At 36.7% G+C, this 22,948-nt stretch overlaps 1 protein-coding gene across 3 annotated transcripts in view; it reads left to right on the top strand.

Moving 5' to 3' along the window:
- Nucleotides 1-22,948, top strand: part of KIAA2026 (KIAA2026 ortholog) — a 59,864-nt gene that overhangs the window by 15,437 nt on the left and 21,479 nt on the right. For 2 of the 3 annotated variants that reach the window (XM_026866807.1, XM_026866809.1), the window contains 2 exons: nt 7,018-7,094; nt 12,753-12,842. In XM_026866807.1, the coding sequence (XP_026722608.1) occupies nt 7,018-7,094; nt 12,753-12,842 (167 nt within the window). The remainder of the gene's footprint in view (nt 1-7,017; nt 7,095-12,752; nt 12,843-22,948) is intronic. The other variant, XM_026866808.1, reaches the window with a different exon arrangement.

Here is a 22,948-nt window from a genome sequence, read left to right as displayed (position 1 = left end):
GTGCAGTTTTTTTAACTGAAAACTTCCTATAACTATTGTGAGCAGAACTTGGAGAACACAGCCATGTCATGAGCATTGCCATAGTTATGAAGTTTTCTTACAAGTATGTACAAGATGTAACCATCTTACTTGAATCTCTGTCTTTGAAACAAGGTAATGGTTATTAGTTATTACTGTGGCAGTATTCTGTATCAGTACTATTGACAGAGTGGTACTGAATATGGTGGAAAGATAGAATTGGAGATTGTAAACACCTTGCATGCTACGCTTTGATTTTAAATGTTATTATAGCAGTTAAATTAGGCTATAAATCATTAAATTAGACTGCAACATGGTGGTAGGCTTGTTGGATCTGGACTAAACTATGCTGAAGTAGATACCAACAAAGGTTGCAGTACAAGGCACAATACATAAGCATGAGAATTCTGTGATTGCGTGCTTGAAACAAGGATTGGATGAAATTCAGAACATCCACAGGCTTGAGAAAATAGAAGGCACCCGAACCTTCTTGAAATAATTATTGTGAGCCTGAAGCAGAGGTTGACAAAGTATAAGTTAAATCTCTTTTATTCCAGTTGGTGTAGAAAATGCCAATATAGCATACACCTTTAGAAGAACCTTGATGTAAATTTCTATACCCTATACTTATATAAAAGTTTGTGTGTATATATATATATAAAAGCAGTCCACCGTATTCAAGTCTATTTCACAATGTATTTTATTCCTTTAGAGTAACATTACATTTTCTGTATAAAATCAACCATTGCTTGAATGTGAAGAAATGAATTTAGTAGTCTGGCAGCAGTTTTGTAGTGTCTGGGATACTGTCCTTGGCAGTTTAAAATTGACTTTTGTCTTCAGGGTTTTAAACGCTTCTCTGTAGTGTTGTCTAGTGTCTGGATGTGGAACAGCCTGTTAACCCTGTTGAAAACGTTAGATGAGGTGTTCTGTGAAGTTGTAACAATGTACCCAATGCATTCAGCTGCAGTGTCAGTATCCTCAGAAATATATGCCACTGAGTTTTTATTGGGTTTATTTCCATTGTTCTGTAAATCAACATTATTTATGCACTTGTTCAGACCTGCTTTGCTGTTTTGACTATATAAAAGCATACACTCTGTCAGTGTGCAAACTTCAAAAGTCTATGGTAATGCTTCATCTTCCAGGTTATTGGACATTATATTTTCTAAAACAGGAGCTGCTGGGAGCAAGGTAAATAGGAGTATAAAGAATAAACAGAACATTCTCAGTAGTTGCCAAATCTTTGAAAAACATTAAATGTTACTTAAATTTATGAACAGGAAAATAAAAGGGCCATTTTTTTCAATTTGAGAACAGTGGAGATACTAATAGAATGTAATGAGAAAACAGGAATTTCTTGTAGTTGGAGGGGGCTAACTTAACTTTATTTTACCATGACAAGTACTACTGACAGTAATGTCGAAAACATCTGTTTCCCCATCTAGGGGAATGAGGCTCTGCTGCATATGAGGTAAAAATTGCATTTTTATTAAAATTATTATTAAAATACATTTTTATTTAAAATTGCTCTATGTTGTCACTTTATAATTTGCAGCACAGATTGACACTACTTTTGTTCTTCTAGAAGAACACTCATATCATAGTTCATAACAAAAAGTTTTACTAGACATACAAAAATGTTGCTGTTTAAGTCAAAATTATTTGTTACAGTAACTTAGAAATGGGCTGTACTGTCCTTGCTGAGGTAATTCACAAATGTCAAGAACATTTCTGTGGCTTAGTGGTTTATATGTCTACATTTCTATGCCTCTAAAACGGGACTAGAAGAGATCTGAAACATCATTTATTTATTCCCCCCTCTTCACCCTTAAATGGCAAGATCAACTTGAAATGGCTTCTGTTTTAGCTGTATGTAATCTCTCTAGTGGGTTTTTTGCATGCTCATAAGTAGTGTCCAGGCCCAAGTTTTTATGTTACCCTGTTAAATTGCCTGCACTCCTGTGATAACATGTGTGGAATTTGTTTAGGCTTGAAAGGAAAACCTGTGGCAGCTAGAGATCTTCTGGACCTTCTGAACTTAAATATCTAAGAATTTTCTCAGAGCTGGCTAAGTGTCTCTTGGCTAGTGAAATGTTGGTTTCCAGTGAATCTTAGAACAGAAGTGTTCCAACAGTGGTGTTGTTTAAAAGGAATAAATGTGAAAGATCTGTAGATCTGGATGTTTTTTACTTTCAGCAGTGAGTTTGTTTAACAAATTACTTGATGTGACAATTACAAATACATAGAAGCAAAATGGATAAGAAACAGCTCTTATCAGTTGAATGTATAAAATAATCAAATTTCTTGGAATTGAGAATGGGTAATAACTTAAAACAGTATTAGTTTGGCTCCACCTATTGTGATCAACATTAATTTAGCATTAAAAAGCAGTAATGTAAAAATTGTTTACCTTTGAATTTTATTTATTTTGGTTTAGGTTTGGTTTGTTACATACATTGTCTTTACTCTGAGACTGAGTCATACATGAAATCTGAAATACACTATATCGAGCAGTACAGATATTTCAGTAGCTTCCAATGTGATGTTCTCTTACTTTGAAATCAGCTTTTCTCAGAACAGCATTGCTTCACATTCACTTCAGTGTTTTCACTAACCTCAGTTACTGGCTTATACTAATCCTCACTATACAGGTTTCTGTCCTCATCTTTCTTCAAGCAGCAAACACTGTCTGTGTGGACAGGGCAGTATCCAAGTTAATGTTACTTTTGTCTGCTTAATAGTTTTCAGCTTTTCTGGCAGATGAGTAAGGACTTGCTCAAATAAGATGATTGCAGAGAACCTGTATTTTACTGCATTCTTGCTGCAAGATGGAGTTTGTTTTGATTCAGAAAAAACAATGGTGTGAGAGCTAAAACATTACAAACTGCACAGTCCTTTACTGCAGATTGCATGCATTTTGACAGTGTTCTTGTTTCAGTTTAATATCCAAGTGGTTTGTATCAGCAGGTAAAGTCAGGAAATGTGCAAATTGAGCTTTTGGTCTCTGATGTTACCAGCTCTAGGTGTAGGTTGGTAGCATGTTACTAGAGAGAAATATTACCTCAAATCAAGAAAGAGTTTTGGTTTATATCCCCAGATAACTGAATTATAGTTTAATTTAGGATAAGATTTTTTGTAGTTTGCTTGAAGAATAAAATGATTGTGTATTTTCTCTATTTGCTGGTAGAGAATGAAAAGGACTCTTATTTGCCGCACATCCTGACTTGTCCACTGAGTTTGGAAGGGTTCTTGCCTTAGGTGTCTGTAGTTGTCCCCTCCATAATCTCAGTAATGGCCTAGTTCTCTGTCAGTATTGGAGGTGGTATAAAAAGAGCTGATACAGTCCTGCAGTATGAGAGGGGAAAGGGATGATAGTTCGTTCTAGTTTGAGTGAGTGGTGGGGTTTTTTTGGTAGCAGGGCAGGGGGCTACAGCAGTGTCCCGCTGTGAGAAGCTTCTTGAAACTCCCCCAGCTCAAAGTTGAACCCATCTTTGCACCAAGGCCAGGCCAATCAGCTGTGCTGCTGTGATAAGATATTTAAGAAGGGCAACCTGGAAGGAGTTGGGGGAGTTGTGAGAAGAAGTTGCGAGGAAAGCATCTGTGTGAACACTGAGGTCAGTGTAAGGAAGGAGGAGGAAGTGGGGGAGGTGCACCAAAACAGAGACTCCCCTGTATCCCCGGTGAGATGGCATGGCCACCCCCGCTGCCACCCATGGGTGGAGCAGATGCCGATTTGTGACCTGTGGGGGGCCCCACAACGGGACAGGTGACTGCACCCGAAGGAGACCAGGACCCCATGGGAAGAAGCTCCCAGTGTTGTAGTCAGCACTGGGAGAATTGCAACAGGCAGGGGTGACCCACATGCCCATGGGAGTGATGCATCTCCGAGATGGTTTGTGGAGGAATGACTCCTGTGAGAGGGGGACCGTGCTGGAATGACATAAGTTCCACCCCTGAGGTGGAAGAAGAGGCAGAACTGACTGCAGCCCCCATTCCCCGTCCCCTGTACTGCTGGGGGGTAGGACACAGAGATACAGGGAGAAAAGCTGAGCCTGGGAAGAAGGGAGGGGTGGGAGAAGGTGTTTTCAAGATGTGGGAATGCTGCTCATCGTTCTACTGTCTGTTATATGTTATTGTTGTTGGTGTCTGGATTAAATTTTATGTTTTTTCTTCCCCAAATGAGTTTGTCTTTTGCCTGCACCTTAAAGGATTAGATCATACCTCCTTGTCCTTATCTCAAGTTCCTTGATCTTCTGCTTCCCTCCTTCTTAGCACTGGGGGGAAAAGGGGGAAGTGAGCTCCATCTTTGCTTATTTTTCCCTTCTCAGTGCTGTGAGGGAAGGAGAGCCTGACTGTCTGTATGGTGCTCAGTTGCCCTCTAGTTATGTCCAAGGTAAGATGTTTCATAGTGTCTTCCCCTCTGAACTGAAACCCAGCTGAGATATGAAGCCTATTGGAATAGTCAGTGTGGAGGCATAATTAGTAATTGTGGCACAGTAAAGTCATGTTGGTGGGTGAATGTAACATTGCACAGGAATAATATAGGCTGACATTTCCTAGCTTGAGAACAGTTCTATTTGCATCAAAGTAGAATTTTTTTTATATAGTTTTGATGTGTATATATTCGAATACAAACCAGGTTTTTTATGTAATAATGTTATTTTATAATTCTGTCAGGGGGAATAAAGCTCACTCTTTCCAAAGAAGTGGTGACTATATTTGAAATAGAACTTTATGACAAAATGAGGTTAAACCTTAATCTTTTTTACAACTATTGTCCTATAGTGGAAACAGGATTGAGAATAAATCAATATTTATAAAACATTTATAAAGTACTTGTCCAAGTAAGTATTTCTCTCAGCAAAAAATAATGTAGTGATGCTCATTGTTAGTGCCTCAAGATGGCAGGCTTAACAAAAGTTTTTATATTGTTGCAGCTGTCGAAGGAGAAGAATATTCAGCTATTTCAAGATTGTTAGTTTCTTTGAACTTCTTGTCTCTTCTCATTTTCCTTGTGCTTCTAGCCAGTTTTTCTAATTCTTGTTCTGTGTTACCCCGTATCTTCCCTACCGCACATTTTTCAGATGCTGTTGAAGGAAGAAATACGTACTCTCTTTTGGGGATAATTAATTATAATTCTTCCTAACATTTTTTCCCCCTTTGCAGAAGGAAGTAATGGGGAAAAGAGAGAATATTTCTGTTGTTGCTTTTTGAAGTATGCTGCAGCGTCTGAGGCTGAAAATATTCAAGTAAATATTTGCTGAAAAGTATGCTGAAATAAATAAAATGAAAATTCTAGTTTTACTCATGTTCAAAAATTTCTTTGTGTAGAAGCAAGACAATTTAGCTGCCCCATGTTTTTATCCCTTCATGTTCTTGCCAGATAACATTATTTTACAGGGCTGTAACAAGGAACCAAGCTATGACAAGACTTCTTTTTGAGGCAGTTTGTCAAGAAATTAGATGTCTGCTTTAGTTCATTAAATGGACGACACTGTTCTCAGCAGTAGCAATTATGTTTTCAATGCAGCTGGATTCATAAACTATATAACAAAAATGCTGACTTGTTTCCCCATTGTCAAAGTGTTTGGGTCATTGTTCTAATAAACATGCTTCCCTTTTGTCATTTGTTCTCTAATGTGAAATCTGTGAGTGGGGTTTTTTTTTTGTAGTTGAGGGTTTTTTGAATTTTGTTATGTGTTCAGTATGTGGAGTTTCAAATCTAAGTTGATTTATTTATTTTTATATCACTTGATTTTATGTGGATTTTCAAATCTTGATCCTTTGATCCCTGTGCCTGGTCCCTTAAGTGTATTTTATTTCACATTCAGGGAAGACGTTCAGGAAACTCACAGTGTAACAAACTGAAAATAAGATAGTGTAATAAACTGAAAATATAGAAGCTTAGGAATCTAAGTGTATGTATATCTACATAGGCATTTGCACACACAAGCAAGAATATATTAGGAAAAATACATACATTCAATTTCTGCCAGTATTTTCATTAATATCAGATCTGCCTGTATTTGTGTTATTACTAAGTGCCTGTAATGATTCGGCTTGACAACAAATTGCACATACTTTGTATGATTTTTTTAAATTAAAAAAAAATTTAAAGGTTTTCAATTATTGTCTAGGACTGCTGAATGTGAGCACAGCGGTAATCTTAGAGTCATGGTTTTGGTCTGAATGAGCAGGTCAAAGTGAGCTTGTTTCAATTTACCATGTGGATGTAGAAATAACCATATAAAAAACTCCATTATCTTGCATATATTGCTTGGTGCCATAACTACCCGATCTGAGAAATGTATGTGATTTGTGAACCCTGATACTATAGGCAGTAGAGCACTTGCCTTACCTTCAAGGAGGTTTTCAGTTACATTCGTATTCTTACATAGCACAGTTAAGTGTGAAGGGTGTTAGAGGAAGGTGTTTGCTTTCTTCAGAAATGTTAGATTTTGCCACAGCCATAAGAAGTAAATTAGTGTGATTTCATTGGTAACTTCAGCATGTTTATTTGGGGATTTCCAGATATTGCTTGTGCTTTGAGGGCCTTTTTTTAATATAAGATACAGATAAGGTCCCAGACCCTAATGTGTGGTTCACTTTACAGTATCAGAGAACAAGCCATGCAGGTAAGATGCTGTATTTCTTAAGTTTGTGGCATACGTTCTGGATTTCACTCCTTTCAGAACAGTGGTGTGAATGTTTCTTTTATGACTTAAATCTTTAGGTGGTATATTATAGTGGGTTTGTTCTTTTTCTTTCCCTTCTTCTTCCCCCCAGTCCCCTCTGCCCACCCCCCAAGACTGCCATACACCACAAGATACCTGTTTAATGTTTGCTTTTGCTGAATGTAGTTCTGATTCATCATGTTTATGTGACTGTCAGCCATCTGTTAGTTACAGTTTAACTTTCAAGTCTGTATGTAATTTGGTTTTACTAATGAAGTGCAACAAACAGCATTATGAAGCTTTTCTCTTTTAATCTTACAAGGAAAAAAATCGGTATCTAAAAAAGCAATCACAAGGAAGAGGAAAGGTGTCACAAAGTCTACCATACCAGAATTTCAGGTAAATTATTTTATTTTTTGTTTTAAGCACTTGAAATCTGAATGTCTGTAAAATAAATCCTTTAGTTTCTGATAGACCTTGGAAATCCTAATCAAAAGTGAATTTCCTTCTAGTTCAGAAGGTTTAATTTGATGCTTTTAAAAGTACATTTCACCTTTTCTTGATAGAGGTTTTTTTGGCGTTTATGTGCAGCATACACAGTGTTTCACAGTACTGTTTAATATCCCATATAAACCTATTTCAGGACAAAACCTGTAAAAATATGTAGTTGTTAATGGAATTTTAAAATAGATATAGTTGTCTGGGATAAAATTACTTGGATTTTGAATGAGGTATGACACTGTGGTCCTTGAATTAAAATATAGCTTGATTTACTGAAGGACTTGCAAAAAGTTTGTACTTATCTGCACATGACTTTTAGAATAGAGAGTACTAAGAAAAGAATGCTAATTATGATAATGTTTTTTAACGGTACTGTAATAGAAGTGTTATAGTACTTCAGTTCTAAATAACAATTCATGTATGCATGCTTGCTTGGATTGTTTTCCTCTGCCCATAAATTATTTTTTTTAGAAAATGATCTGTGCTGTTCTGAGCAATAGACCCACATTAAATCATGACTGCTCTCTAAAACCCTCACACTGAATCAGTTTATTCCATGATGATGATGTATTTCAGGTGGAGCAAGTAGAATTTCTGGTGATAAAAATGCGTTAGAAACAGTCGATATTGAGAAAAGACATATTTAAGTGTATACTGACTTCTGTCTGTATTCTAATAGCAGTGGCTAAAATATTTCCTAGCTGCTCCAAAAAAATAGGTAGTGTGTCTAAAAATTTTATGTTTTCCCAGCACATGACCTGCATGCCGTGGATGCAGAGTTGGATTAGAAATTAATTTTTTACAGTATTAAACTACTACATTTTAAGTAGTCCGTCTAAAGCATTATCTAAAATTTAGCCCAACTTTTTATCTAACCAAGGTAAACTGTACATTAACATATCTATCTAATTGTAAAATTAACATTATTACAATTACTTATGTAGAATCTTAATTAAAATGTAACAAAACAATTCTGACTCTTTAATCAAACCTAGGCTTTATCTCTGTTTTAGGTGGAGCTAAGATCAATTAGTACTGGCAGTTTAATCTTATTAGCAGACTTTTTAAGAATTTAACCTGCCTTTTTTAAGAGGACAGGCAGGACTGGTATGATTGGTAGAAGTATTTGCAAATATTAAAACATTGATATCTAGAACGCTGCTAAAACTTTTAGACCCTAGTAAAATATGCTTTAAGGTACTCTGCTCCACGTACATGAATGGCCAAGCTTAATGAAATTATTTAACTGTTTGAAGGTGAGAATATATTTTTAAAATATTTGGTAAGGTAGCTTGAGTGTATATATGTCCTGTGATGTATGCCAGGGAGGATATAAATAGGGATATTGTTATTCATGTTTAAACATCAGTTCTTTTGGAAAGAAAGTAAATAAATTAAGATTAAGATGTTTTAATGTGCCTGCAGCCTACAAATTAAAAAAAAAAAAAAAAAGGCATAAGGCACTTTATTTCATAAGACTAGATCCTGTACTTAAGTATAGATCCTTTACCTGAAAATCATAACAGCATTAGAACTGAGAAAATTAGTAATAACTCTTTCAGTATGTGCAGTGACCCAAATTATACATTAAAATCAATTATTAACAAAAAAATTCAGGAGATAATTGTACTATTTAATCCTAACATTTATGCCATTTTTCAACAACCTTTTGAGGAAACATACTGCACAGATTATCTGCTCTATATCATAGATTGAATGTCATGGACAAAGCAGTAAAAGCGTAGGTCGGTGTATGTCACTCCTTCCTTATATGTAATTTCAGACCTTATATTGATTTCTTAGCTTAAGGCTGCTTCAAAAAACCCCCAACAAAACAAAAAAAAACCCAAAACAAAACAAAAAACAAATCCACAAGCAACAAACCAAAACAAACTCAAAAGCAGATGCGATTTAATTCTCTTTACCAAACAAAAACACATAAAAAACATGTCCTATTTTTAATATTTGAGGAGTGAGTTTACAGCTTCATAGATCGTGAGTTAGTTGGCAGTTACGTATTTCCTTTTAAAGGAATTTCTGTGTTCCAAGGTTATTATTCTGTTGCTCATTAACGTTTTAAAGAAATGGCAGTAAGTATATTGCTGTACAGAAGGAACGCTAATGTGGTTTTTCAGTTACAAAGTACATTTAGGTTTGGTAACAAGTACTCTGTCTCAGTCTTTCCTCCTTTCTCCTCACATACACGCATGTAGCTATATAGACCTACATGTACTATAACTAAGCTAAAAAGGAACGCACACATTTTAAGGAACTGGGCTAACTTCAGCTTTTCTATTTAACTGTGTCTTAACAGTTTCAATTTAATCAGCTATGGTCTATATTAAATACAGATCTTGAAAGGGGGCTATCAGGACACTTTCCACATGGAGATGGTATCAGTAAAAGAGTAGGTTCATAGGAAATAAAAGTATAACTTATAATCATTACACGGATAACTTGAAGTTTAAGCACAAGACCCTACTGAAGTTAGTAAATACTATGTTAAAAGATTGAATGAAGTTAGGCGGGGCCACGAGGGAGGCATCATGATCGAGGAGTACACTAGGTTTGTATTTATGAATAGATCCACAGATTAGGTTGTCTTTTTGGAACGATAAACAGTTCATTTATAAATTCTGAGAAAAGGATCACAGGAGAGTCCCAAGCTGGAATAGATCTTGGTCCCCCTGTCTTTCTTTACAGAACTCAGGGGAGATTTCCTGTCTTTCTTGAAGTTCTAGCAGTCAGTGAGGGTCTTTGAGAGATTACTGAGAGCTGAGATTGTATCCTAACAGGAAAGTTGAACACCAAACTTGAAAATTTACTGGAGTACTGAGTACCTGAAACCTCCATTGTATTCAGTTGAAAAACAGGATGCTTATCGCCTATGAAAACTAAGATGATATATAGGAAGTACTGTACCTGATGTGAAACTGTCCGTGTGGTAGTTAGCATGTACATAATTACGTGACTTGGACATTAATGGATATATTTACAACCTGAAACTTTAAGCCACTGTGTAGTATTCTGTAGAGTAGGGACTAATATTCCACTTCGTAAAGTCATAAAGGAGACTTTTTTTCCTCTTCAGATTCTTTATCTTATGACAGATGACTAGAAAGCGTGTTCTTCAAGAGCAGTATGTGAAACTACCAGTGAATGTGACAGAATGATTAGATGTAACATGAATACCTTTCTTTTTGCCTTCACATTAACTTATCTGTTAAAACATACAAAGCAGTCTAGAATGGCAGTACTGTTTACAGAAAACTGAATTGCTAAGTTCAGCCAGTTAACAACCATGAACAAAGAACACTGAAACATACATTATGAGAAATAGCAGCTAGATTGCATATCAAAATGATCATACAAAATGCACTACACTTTTCATCTTTTCATCTTTCCTTTGAAATGCTGGGTTCATTCTGTAAAATGAGACATGTTAACCGGGTGAGACAAGTTTCAGAAATAGGTTTAGTATTCATTTTTAGTACCTCATCTTAAATTCTGTGGTGAAATGAGGAAATCTAAATTGCTTCTTGAACCTTTTTGTAGTGGTTTTCAATATAGTATTGGAGTATTTCACATACTAAACTCATTTCAATAGTAAATCCTTTAAGCTGAGCAGCTGTTACCTTCCTTGTTTGCCAGTCAATAACTGACACACAGATATTAGCCTCAAAAGTACACCTCTTCTGATGAAAATTGGGACTTAGAGATTTGATAACTCTTCCCTGTCGCCTCCAACCCCAAGATAACTAAACTTTATATATTTGCATTTTTTTTTCCATTGACACAGTGTGGATTGGTACACACTAACAGTTCATCAAATCAGATCTTGTGTCTCAAGTGACTGTTCTGAAAATGTGGAACAGGACTAGGACCTGTGAAAAGTTTGTGGGCATGAATTGTCTGATGACATGTATGAGCTTTTTAGAATGAAAGATAGAGTTGATATTTCCAGGACAGCATTCAGCTAACAATAGTGAAATCATCCTCCTTGCAAACTCTTGCCTTTTTAGAAGTGAGTCCCTAGAGAGAAATTCTCCCACTTCTAGCAAATGCAGACATTATCTTTTTTTGCTTCATAGTTCTGCTTTATCTTTGATCCATGGTACACTGAATTAAACATGTCTCATAGGAGAAAATAAAAAGCAGTGATAAAATTTTAAAACTGAATTGTCAGGTATATAATCAAGGGAGTGGATTATAATTGTGTAGGGAAAATCTTTATCTACGCTTTTATGGACTGTTGTCAAGGGTTGATGTGACAAACTCACATCTTTTTGTATAATACAGTATCATAGATTTCTTTTCAGGCCAGATGGGAAAAGAAAAGGCAGTATAATAGTAGTAATACTATTTTCTGGGTTAAGAGAGAAACCGTTTTCAAGTTAATGTTACATACATTGTCTACAGTAAGACAGTGCTAATTTATTTATTCATTTGCTATTTTAAATTTGATAAATGTGAACCCTGTAAACTTCAGTTTTAGTCACTCTGATTATCCAGTGATCTCAGATGTACAAAAGTGTTATGCAAATAATGGCATGTATGTGTTAGAGGTTTCTGAAATTTATGTATTTTGCTGAAAGTATCAATTCTATATTTTAATAGTGAAACAAATGGGGTTTTACATGATTTTGTTGTAAGTCTAGAACTTCATGTGTAAGTGAAGTAAAAATACAGTTATGAATTGCTAATTTGGGAAAAAAATAAAAATTTGCAGTTGTAAGATAAAAGCATTTTTGTGGTGTGTTTTTTTTCTGTTTGGATTTGATTTTCTTAAATTATTTCAACACGTTTTCAGTAGTAATGAAAACATTTCCATCTAAGGTTGTTTAGAAAGAAGGCAGTCTTAACGTTATGATAACCTGAAAGAACCTAACATTTTTCCAGTTCATTAAGTCTTTAATTGCCCTGAATGGTGGTAAGGTTAAACATACAGATTATTTATGTTTGACAATTTTTTTCAAGAAACTAGCATCCATATTCTGAAAGAAAAAATGTAAAAAGCTGTTTTCTAAAGACAGGAATAGGAAGAATATAATACTTTTTCAAAACATAGATGTAGGTAGATTTGATACATGGCTGGGTTATCTTTCAGGAATACTCTGTGTAAATGTTTAAAACTATTTTCAGGAAAAAGTTGTAACAAGTGTAATTATGTTATATCCACAGCATAGTCCAGAGGTAGTACACTTAAAAGTCACCAAACACCAGAGAGTTGTCTGATACTCAAACCTATTCCAGCTCATTACTATACTTGAGAAAAATTTGGTAGTTGTCATTCACAGAAGTTTTAAGAAAATACCTACATTTTGCAATGAAAGCTTACAGGCGCAGATATGGTTTATGTTTGAAGAGTGAAGTATTTTATTAGATTTTCTTCATTTCAAAAAGTCCTTTTTTTTTTTTTTACATCTAAAAATGCTATAAGAAAATAAAAATTAAATGGTGGCACTAAGTAATACCATGTGCTTATAGATTTTACTTAACTTCATTGTACATTTTCCAAGTCCCACATTACCAAGTGTTTGTTCATTTGTTTTTTAGCTTATTTGCACTAATCTTGATGAACTCAGGGAATTAATCACAAAGATTGAGAATGAACTCAAAGATCTGGAGGACATTAAAAAGAAATCGGTATGTGACATTAAAAGCTTTCTCTTGTATGGGTATAAAACGGTGCCAATTATTTGCTGAGGCCTGTCAACTGAAGATTTAATGCCTGTTCAGTAACTGCATGAAGCCTTATAAGGTTCATACCTGAAGACTCTATAATCTTTTCTGTATATAGTGCTCTGTTCACAGTGGTTTTATGATAAATTCAATAACTGTGTTAACACTTTGCAGTGCCAAAAAACAAATGTGGATAGTGGTAATATCTTAGGAGAAGTTAATTTCTATTAAGCATGTGACCATTCTTCCCCGAGGACAAACTCTTGCCCAACAAGCAATTACAGGATAGAGTTCTTATATCTGCCTATGCAGTGCTGATCAGATCTTGTGAGCTGACTCTGATGTTGCATATGAGGATTCCTAACGCTTTTTGTTTGCAAGTACATTATTAAAATTGGCTTTGTTTCATTTTAATTCAAGTAGGTTGTAGAGGAAAGCGTGCTATCTGACTTTTGGTACCAATTGAGATAGAAATTTTACAGGTGTAAACTGGATCACTCAGTCTGTGCAGCTGAAAACCTCAAAAGTATAATGGTTGGACAAGAGAATCCCAACACATTTGGGATTTTGTAGGAGGCAGTGATCCTCGTCAAGATGGTGTATGGTTTTAAATACATGAATAGTACTCATTTAAATGGCATTCTACAGCCAACTCTTTTTACTACTCTTTTTCATTGCAGTTTTGTTTATTAAACCTTTGGTGTTTCTGTGAATAGTAGTATTTAAAAATGTTGCTTTTTCTATACCTTAGAAGTTAGGCTAATAGTTTCTGTGAATGTCTTTAATCTGATGCAGAAACAATTTACTCTTAAATTATTTAAATAGGGGAGAGAGAGATAGGGGAGGGGCAATATAAATTAGGATTCTGACAGACAAATTTTGGTAGAGATACTTAGCGTAATAGTTATAATACCCAAAGGAATAAAAACATACTTAATTTGACATTATGTTGTAGTTGCTAAATTGCAAATTGGTTTTATGGTAAGATTTTTAAGAGGTTATCAGAAAGGCTATATTAACAATAGAAGAGAAAGCCAAAATGAGAGTACACATCAGCATTTCAGTGATCTTAGGGTAGGTAAGGCTTTTGGTCTACTAATAAAACCATACTACAAGACTTCTTCAAGGGTAGACATATGCTAAATATGTCATAATTGCTCTTTGAACTGAAATCTGATAATGTCATTATGTAAATAAGTTGCATGACTTCAGCAGGAATACTATGTTTAGTTCTAGTCGCACCATCTTAAACACTTAAGTACAAGGCACTTAAGATACAACTCATTCAGCATTCAGAAGTTGTGAGGTAAGGACAATCTGTGTGATTATATAGATCAATTGGATCATGATTCTGGGTCTCTAAACACTTGTATTAGAAACAGGCTAGGATTAATTGCTGAAGAAGTGATTATAAGGAAACAGTAATGTGAAGTGTTGATTTTTGAAAAATAATTATCAGGCAAATTTCATACTCACCTTTAAAAACTACAGATGGAAAGATCTTAAATCAGATGAATAGTCCATAAACTTGACTTGCTGTATTGAAGTTTCACTTTGCAGGGAAAGTCATTAGAATTTGATTTCTGATGTCTAACACCATGTGTAATTAGGTTAGATACCTTAAAAACGGGAAGAAATTAAGATTTTAATTCTTCAGCTCTGGCACAAATGACAGAAACAGTTTCAGAACTATACAGAATAAAGTTTGTTTCAGATTTGCTGAAGTGCCTAGTCTGTTAAGTAAAACGTTGTACTATTTTGATGATGAAAACTTGACCCAGTGTGAAAGCTTATTTTAATATGATGGTATTATTTTGATGCTGTTCATGGACTTCTTTCTTGTTTTGACCTAAAGATGGTGGTATTCTTACTACTTCATGGTAACTATTGATTTTTGTTTGCGATAGTGACTTAGATGAAGCCATAGGAATCTTTCTTCTTTGTGACTAACCTGCTCAGTAATTCCAGTTTTAGTAGTTGTTAGCATGTGCTACTGGGAGAAACCCTCAAGGCAATCTTTAAATTTATGTTAAATACTAACACATATTATAAGTATAAACTTTTTTTAGTCCTAACTTCCGTTTGTTTCCTAGGAGACCATTCTAGAGTATGTAAAAGGAATTCCTTCTCTAGAACTTGGAAGTACTGGAGGCTGTAATGAAAGCTGAGCTGTAAGAGTTCTATAACATAAGTAAACTTAATGTTTTCCCGCATTTTTTGTAGTTGGACGGGTTGTATCTGACACTTTTCAGAACATCAGCTCAAGCCAACAAATGGCATGAGAGATTTTCAGCCCAAACAAGTTTTGTTTGGCAGTTTAAAAGCAAATTAGAACAGGGTTATGTAATGGAAGGCCATGGGTAGTTTTAAGTGTAGGCATTGCTACCAGTTTCTTCTACAAAGATGAAATAGTAAACCTGATAAAGGATTCTTACTGTTTAGTTGATTAAAACAGCTTGGTTCTGTGCTCTTTTGTACACCTGTATTGTCTTTTGAATTAGCTATGAATAATAGCTTTCCATTTTAAAAGTCTTGCACTTTTTCTTCATTACTGGTGAATTTCTTTTAATAATTATGAGATTTGCCCTAGTGCCAGTTTGTCATAACCGTTCAGAGATAAAAATTTGACCTCAGTTCTTTAATTTTAAACAGAAGTTCAACTCAGTATTACTTCTTCCTTGACTGCTTCGCTCTTGGAACTCTAGCCACACTTCTGGAGTGAGAATTAAATTTCACATATGTTTTCAACAGACATAAGCCAAAACTGCTGCCAAATAAATCATTCCTACTCTCTGTGTCTCTGGCAGCTTATATTTTCTGTGCCACCCCATGAGAGAGTATAGCAAAATTCTCCGTTCAGATGCATGGTGACAGAGTTAGTCTTTGATAAACCTAACTATATTTTTACTGCTTCTGAGATATGTGTAACCCAGATCAGTTTTCTAGGGCAATTTCTCATGCAATTGCACAAATACCTGTACTTGTGTTATGCCACAGTTTGAGGGGTCATTGTAAGGTCAGGAATGAGCATCTGGGGGGAAAAGAAAGTGGGACTACTTTTGACAGGGAAAGGGGCATTTTTGTGGCAGGTGAAATTGTATGTGATACTGCAGTCACGGATGCTCTCAAAAGTCTATCCCTTCAGCTAATAAGCAGTTCCTCTCAGAATCACAGAATTGTCTAGGTTGGAAAAGACCTTGAAGATCATCCACTCCAACCATCAACCCAACATTAACAGTTCCCAACTACACCAGATCCCACAGCGCTAAGTCACCCTCCTCTAAAATATCTCTAGGGATGGGGACTCTACCACTGCCCTGGGCAGCCCATTCCAACCCCCAACAACCCCTTCTGGAAAGAAATGCTTCCTAATATCCAGTCTAAACCTTCCCTGGTGCAACTTGAGGCCATTCCCTCTTGTCCTGTCACTTGTTACTTGGTTCAAGAGGCTCATCCCCAGCTCTCTGCAACCTCCTTTCAGGGAGCTGTAGAGGGCGATGAGGTCTCCCCTCAGCCTCCTCTTCTCCAGACTAAACCCCGCCAGTTCCCTCAGCCGCTCCTCATACGATCTGTGCTCCAGACTCTACACGAGCTTCGTTGCCCTTCTCTGGACACGCTCGAGTCATTCAATGTCCTTTTTGGAGTGAGGGGCCCAAAACTGAACACAGGAATCGAGGTGTGGCCTCCCCAGTGCCAGTACAGGGGTAAGATCCCTTCCCTGTCCCTGCTGGCCACGCTATTGCTGATGCAAGCCAGGATGCCATTGGCCTTCTTGGCCCCCTGGGCACACTGCTGGCTCCTGTTAATCGGGCTGTCAATCAGCACCCCTAGGTCCCTCTCTGACTGGCAGCTCTCCAGCCACTCCTCCCCAAGCCTGTAGCGCTGCTGGGGGTTGTTGTAGCCCAAGGACAGCCCCCAGGATTTGGCTTTATTGACACTCCCCCAGTTGGGCTCAGCCCATGGCTCCAGCCTGTCCAGGTCTCTGCAGAGCCTCCCTACCCTCGAGCAGATCAACGCTCCCACCCAACTTGGGATCATCTGCAAACTGACTGAGGGTGCACTCGATCCCCTCGTCTAGATCATCAATAACCGAGCCTTGGGGGACACCACTCGTGACCGGCCGCCAACTGGATTTAACTACGTTCACCACAACTCTTTGAGCCCGGCCATCCAGACAGTTTTTTACACAGCAAAGCCTGTGCCCTTCCAAGCCACGAGCAGCCAGTTTCACCAGGAGAATGCTGTGGTTATTGGTGTCAAAGGCCTTACTGAAGTCAAGGTAGACAACATCCACAGCCTTCCCTCACCCAATAAGCAGGTCACCCTGTCGTAGAAGGAGATAAGGATTGTCAAGCAGGACCTGCCTTTCACAAACCCATGCTGACTGGACCTGAGCATCTGGTTGTCCCACATATGTTGTGTGATGGTACTCAGGATGAGCTGCTCCATCAGCTTCCTGGGCACCAAAGTCAAGCTGACAGACCTGCAATTTCCTGGCTCATCCTTCTACCCTTCTTATATATGGATATCATATTGGCCGATTTCCATCAGTCGGGACCTCCCCAGTCAGCCAGCTCTGCTGGTAAATGATGAAAAATGGCTTGGCGAGCACCCCAGCCAGCAACTTCAGCATCCTCGGGTGTATCCCGTCTGGGCCCATAGACTGGTGTGTGTCTGTGTGATACAGCAGGTCACTGACTATCTCCTCCTGGAATGAGGGGTTTGTTCTCCCAGTCTCTGTCTTCTGGCTGAGGATGCTGGATTCCCTCAGTACCACTAGTCTTGTTATTAAAGACTGAGGCAAAAGCCTTAAGCACCTCCGCCTTTTCCTCATCACTTGCTGCCGTGTTTTTTCCTGCGTCTAGCAGTGGATGGAGACTCTTCCTAGTCTGTCTTTTGCTGTTGACGTACTTACAGAAACCTTTCTTTTTGCCCTTGACTGCTGAAGCCAGATTAATTTCTAGCTGGGCTTTAGATCTCCTGATTTTCACAGCATCTTTGTAACCATTCTGAGTGCCTATCCCCTTCTTCCAAAGGCCCTAAACTCTCCCTTTCTCCTTGAGTTTCAGCCAAAGCTCCCTGTTCATCCACAGTGTCCTTCTCTGATGCTGGCTTCTCTTACAGCACCTGGGGACAGCCAGCTCCTGAGCCATTAAGACTTTCTTCCTAAAGAGTGCCCAGCCTTCCTGGACGCCTGTACCCTTCAGGACTATGTCCCAAGGGATACTGTCAAGCAGGTGCCTAAACAAGGCAAAGTCAGCCCTTTGGAAGTCCATGGGGGCAGTTCTGTTGCCCTCTCTCCTGGCCTCTCTAAGAATAGAGAACTCTTACTATTTCATGATCTCCGTACCACCTACTACATTGCAAGGGGAAGACAAGATAATAAGTTAGTCAGATTTACTATTTCTTTGAGTGCCTGACTGGAAATTAGAAACTGAGAGGTGCAGAAAGGGAACTTGAAGGACTTGAGTCTAATTCTCTACGCAGTGTCTAGTGAAAGGATGGAGGGTGACTCCAGAAGGAATATCTAAGTTAGATTGTCTCCTGGCTTTGGTATGTTCCTTAAGACATATGAACTGACATCCTTTCCTTTTTGAAAGGGTGACTAAAAATAAGAGAAAAAGTGGAATTAATAGAAAAAATTCACAGTAACAGGAATTCAATTCTAGTACAAATGTTTGGTTTATTGCTATTTACATGTAGTCAGCAGACAATTATAAATCTGAAGTAGAACATACTGCCTGAAAACTATTGAGATTTTATTGCTTTTTTACCTCATGTTTCAGAATTTAGCTTGTACATATGAGCATGACAGTTCAGTTGAATGTGAGCTCTTACCAATTTTCTGTAACTAGCAGATTGATCAAGACATGCAAAGTTGCCTAATTCCACTTAAAAATCTGCTTGCAGCAGTATTGGTGAGAAAATAATTATGTCAAACAGATGTAGTGATGAAGCATTTTGCTAGTTTAACATAAAGGCTCTGTCTAATGAAATTTATTTTATGAGACGAGATGGCAAAGTAGCACCTTCTATCCTCTTCTATCCTAATTATTATGCAAGGTAACAACTATCAGTTTCTGACATTTTGGATCTCATTTTTCCTTGTTTTCTTCTGTGTCAGGTAAAATCAGTGGAAACTGCAGAGTGAATGGAAATCTCTTCACTGACTTTCAGATAATCAGCTTCTCTTGTGATCTGAAGTAATTGGGTTTTTGTGTGAAACTGTTAATTAAGGTATTCTGTAGATCAGTTGTATGTATTTAACTGTTGCATAGCACAGCAGAACTTGATTTTTTAAAAAAAATCTCTTCTTGCCATCGTGTAGTATGAAACTGACAGGTTTGAAGATACTTGCATCAAATAATGAACTTTGGTCTTTTTTGCAGATGTCATTTTGCAAGCTGTCTTCGTAGTAAGCATGTTTATTATAAAATGAAGAGGGTTTTCACAAGGACAGTTAATTCTAGATCCTGTCCTGATTATGTTAAAGCATAGATTGTCTTGGAGAGAACATAAACATGGAAGATTCCTTGTTTACTGGAATGCAGGACTTTGTTTTGCTAGTGCCATTGGATTTGAATCATTCCCTGCAAGTCTGATTGGTAAGTGCATAGCTGTTGGAGGAGTGAGAAGGGAGGCTGGAGCCCAGGATTCCCACAGTTAAGTTGACAATGTTAAAATGGATAAAGGGCAGTACCTTCCTGGGAAGGAGACCAACTCTCCCTACAGGGAGAGAGAAGTCAGACAAAGGTAAGGGGAAGGAGAATTACTTAAGTCAAAGGACACCAGCCAAGTTCATGACTAATTAGCGTTTGGAGAAAATGCATTGAAAATTTTATTATTTTGCAAATGCGTGTAACACACTGATGTTCTTGACTTAGTAAAAAAGGTAAAAACTTCCTTATTTAAGGTTTTGGTTTCTGCCATCTTCTAATGTTGTTCCTGAAAGTTTCAATTAGACAGTTGTACTTCCCAAGACAGGTGAATGTCTTTGTCTATCTTTGAGACTGGATATATCTTTTAAACAGGTCAGTCAAGGGCTGAAAGCAAACTGAGGTTTTCTGCAGCATTAGGGCTGTGTCACCTGTAGAAATACATATTTCAGAGTGCACCTGAAAATTCAGATTTAAAAGCACATGATTTTGAGTCAGAAATATTTAGAACCTCTGACTAAATTTGTAGGATACTGAGGTTATCCAAAGGAATACATTGGGCCAAGAACATAGTATTTTCTGTGTCTGGTTATTTTGAAATTCTGAACAGGCTGCTGTTAAATTTGTTCACAGGAAATGGAAGTATCTGAACTAAGAGAAGAGGCTGTTTTCTGGGGTTTTTTATTGACTTGTTATGCTTTACTTCACAGATAATATATGTCAAAAATAATGCAAAATGGCTCCTTTACTAAATAGAAGTTTATAAAATTCCTCTGTGTATGATAAAGAAATGGAAAACATTACCAAAAAAATATTTGAAAATGTTTGGTAGGGAAACTGCGTTTAGACTAGACTGTACAGTCTTTTCCCAGGAATGGTCAGCAGAAATTCATGTAACCATCAAGAATAGATTAGGGCTCTAATTAGGTCACTAGATTTTAGTGAATCAGACCTCAACTTTACAAACAATGAAGTGGAAAAAGTTACTGTGTCTTCACATTTTGGCCTTGTGGAAACATAATTATTACTGGGTTAAATCTTCTTCATGTTTTAGCAGGAGATGGACTTTCTTCTCCTCATTCCTGCCTCCTCCTGGTCTCTTCCCCAGCCCCAGTGAAATATGTACCGTGCTTGAGATTTTGGCATGTAAAAAGTTTTCAGTCATACTTGTTTTCATCTGTATTACTATATTTACATAAATGTAAATGCCAACGGTACTATTATAGTGTGAGAAATCTGTATTTGCATACACATTTGAGGGTTTAAACTGCAGGTGAAGGCATCCTTATTCCAATAAATATTTAGGATAACAGAATTTTAATAGACCTACTTGAAGCTGAAACATTTTATTTTAATTTCAGATTAAGTTTTGTATTACTATGCATCTTCATCTGTAATGTATCTAACAATCTTTTGTATCTGTACTACATCTGTAATGTATCTAACATAATCTTTTTTCATTTCGTAATCTTTCAAAAACTTGATTTGTACTTTAGTCACTTCCAAATAATATGTTATTGGTTCTCTTTGGCTTGCCTACATCTATTAAAAACACTGATAGGAGCCCAAAATGTTGAATTTTGTGTCTGAAATATACACATTTACATTCATGCAGTTTCCTGTACTTCTGAGGAGACATTGAGCATATGGAGCTTTTGGAAATCCAACCAGCTATTTGGTTGTATGATATGAGTGAATAACACCAATTTTAGGCTTCTGATTTTGAAATTTTTTTCACAGTAATTACTCTTCCTTCTCTGGTATTTCTGTCTTCTGCTTATCTCGCTAGCTTTCAATATTTTTGACCCAGTCTTCCTTTTTTCTTAGCTTCTCCAGTATCTCTTTTTCTGTCTATATTGCCTGGGTTTTTTTACAACTATTTTCTCTTAGCTTCCCGTGATCTTCCATGCCTTTCCTTGTGTGGCTAACCCTCCAGTAAATGTGTCCTAATAAGCTTTTCCTAAGCTTCTTTTATTATGTACCTTTCTACAGTTCCAGGTGTGAAAGTCTAGATTCTGCATCAAAGATATGGATGTGTATTCATACATTTAATCTGGAAAATTTTTGTCTTAGAAATAATACTGTATATTCAGAACATTTCACAAGTGTTTTAGATTTTGGTCAGTTAGTATACCATTTTGAAAAAATTATTCAAAGCATTCCTGTCAGTACACAGTTATAACAAAACAGCTGATTTTAAGATGTTCAGCCTAAGAAAAGAAAAATACTTCTACACCCAGAGTTAAGAAGGTGTGAAATTCAGCTACAGGAAAGGGAGTTAAGAGGAATCCATAGCAGCTTAAGACACAGGTTTTTTTGTAAATAGTTTAAGATACTACATACATCCAGTTTCTTCAAGAGTTACTGAAGTGTAAGTTAATATCTTGAAGTTCTTCTAATTAAGAGTAAAATGTGACAGTTCAGTGCTGGACAATTTTACTGTTCTGAGTTAAATTCAAAATGATAGTAAGATCATGGTGGTAAACTTTCTCCTGTGTTTTTTTGTTTTATATCTTTAAAATAAATGTGGATTAATCAGTGATACTAGTGTAGTAATTTTGCCTAAAGAAAATTAGAAGATGTGACTAAATGACTGAATGAAAAGTAATTTCATAGTCATGAACTAAATCATGAGATAAAGACACTCGGTAGCAAAAATTTTATTGCATTTTTTTTTTACTTGTTTGCAATGTTTAGTGAGAGTTTGAGGTAACTCTTTAGGGTATAACTTGGTATGATTGGGTATCTAGGTCATGGAAGTGCAAGCTGAAGTCCTTCTTCAAAGAAACCAAAAAGTTTGAGGATCGATGGACTGATATGTCTTTTCATTAGTTGCCAGTAAATGCACAAAGATAAAACTAAGAGATGTCATGCAGCAAATTATAAAACAAATTCATTCAAGTCATTCTTCTTGACTGTTTTCAGTCCCAGTCTTCAAGTTGTTGACACATATCTTTAATATTAAGAATTATGTTGCTGAAGGTAAAATATAAGATACTAACTTTCATGTTACTGTAGAAGATAACTCTAAGCATTTTCAAAATGAAAACACTCAATTATAGATGAGTTTGCGTAGTATGAATACATAATCTCATCATGCATTCTTATTCAGTCAAAATGCCATTGAAGTAAGTGTCTGAAATTCTAGTGTTTGGTCCATAAACTGGTTAATAAGAACATTCAATACCAATCCATATCTGAATTGAAAAAGTTATCAATCTCTTTTCCTTAGGTATCTGATGTCCAAAGCAGCTGCAGATCACCAACTCCCTCTCTGTGTAACATCACTAGAAAACGCTAGACTGGTGATGTCACACATACCACAGAACCCCGCTGCAGAATGGAGCAGGCCTATTAAGGGTAAGGTAAGTTTTCTCCCTCCACCACCACCCCTTTCAACAATATTGCATGGTT

Source organism: Athene cunicularia (genome assembly GCF_003259725.1).
Source record: "Athene cunicularia isolate RWA chromosome Z unlocalized genomic scaffold, athCun1 chrZ_part4, whole genome shotgun sequence".
In the NCBI taxonomy this organism is placed as follows: domain Eukaryota; kingdom Metazoa; phylum Chordata; class Aves; order Strigiformes; family Strigidae; genus Athene; species Athene cunicularia.
The sequence above is the reverse complement of the archived record's forward strand: the minus strand, read 5'-3'. Positions and strand labels throughout refer to the sequence as shown.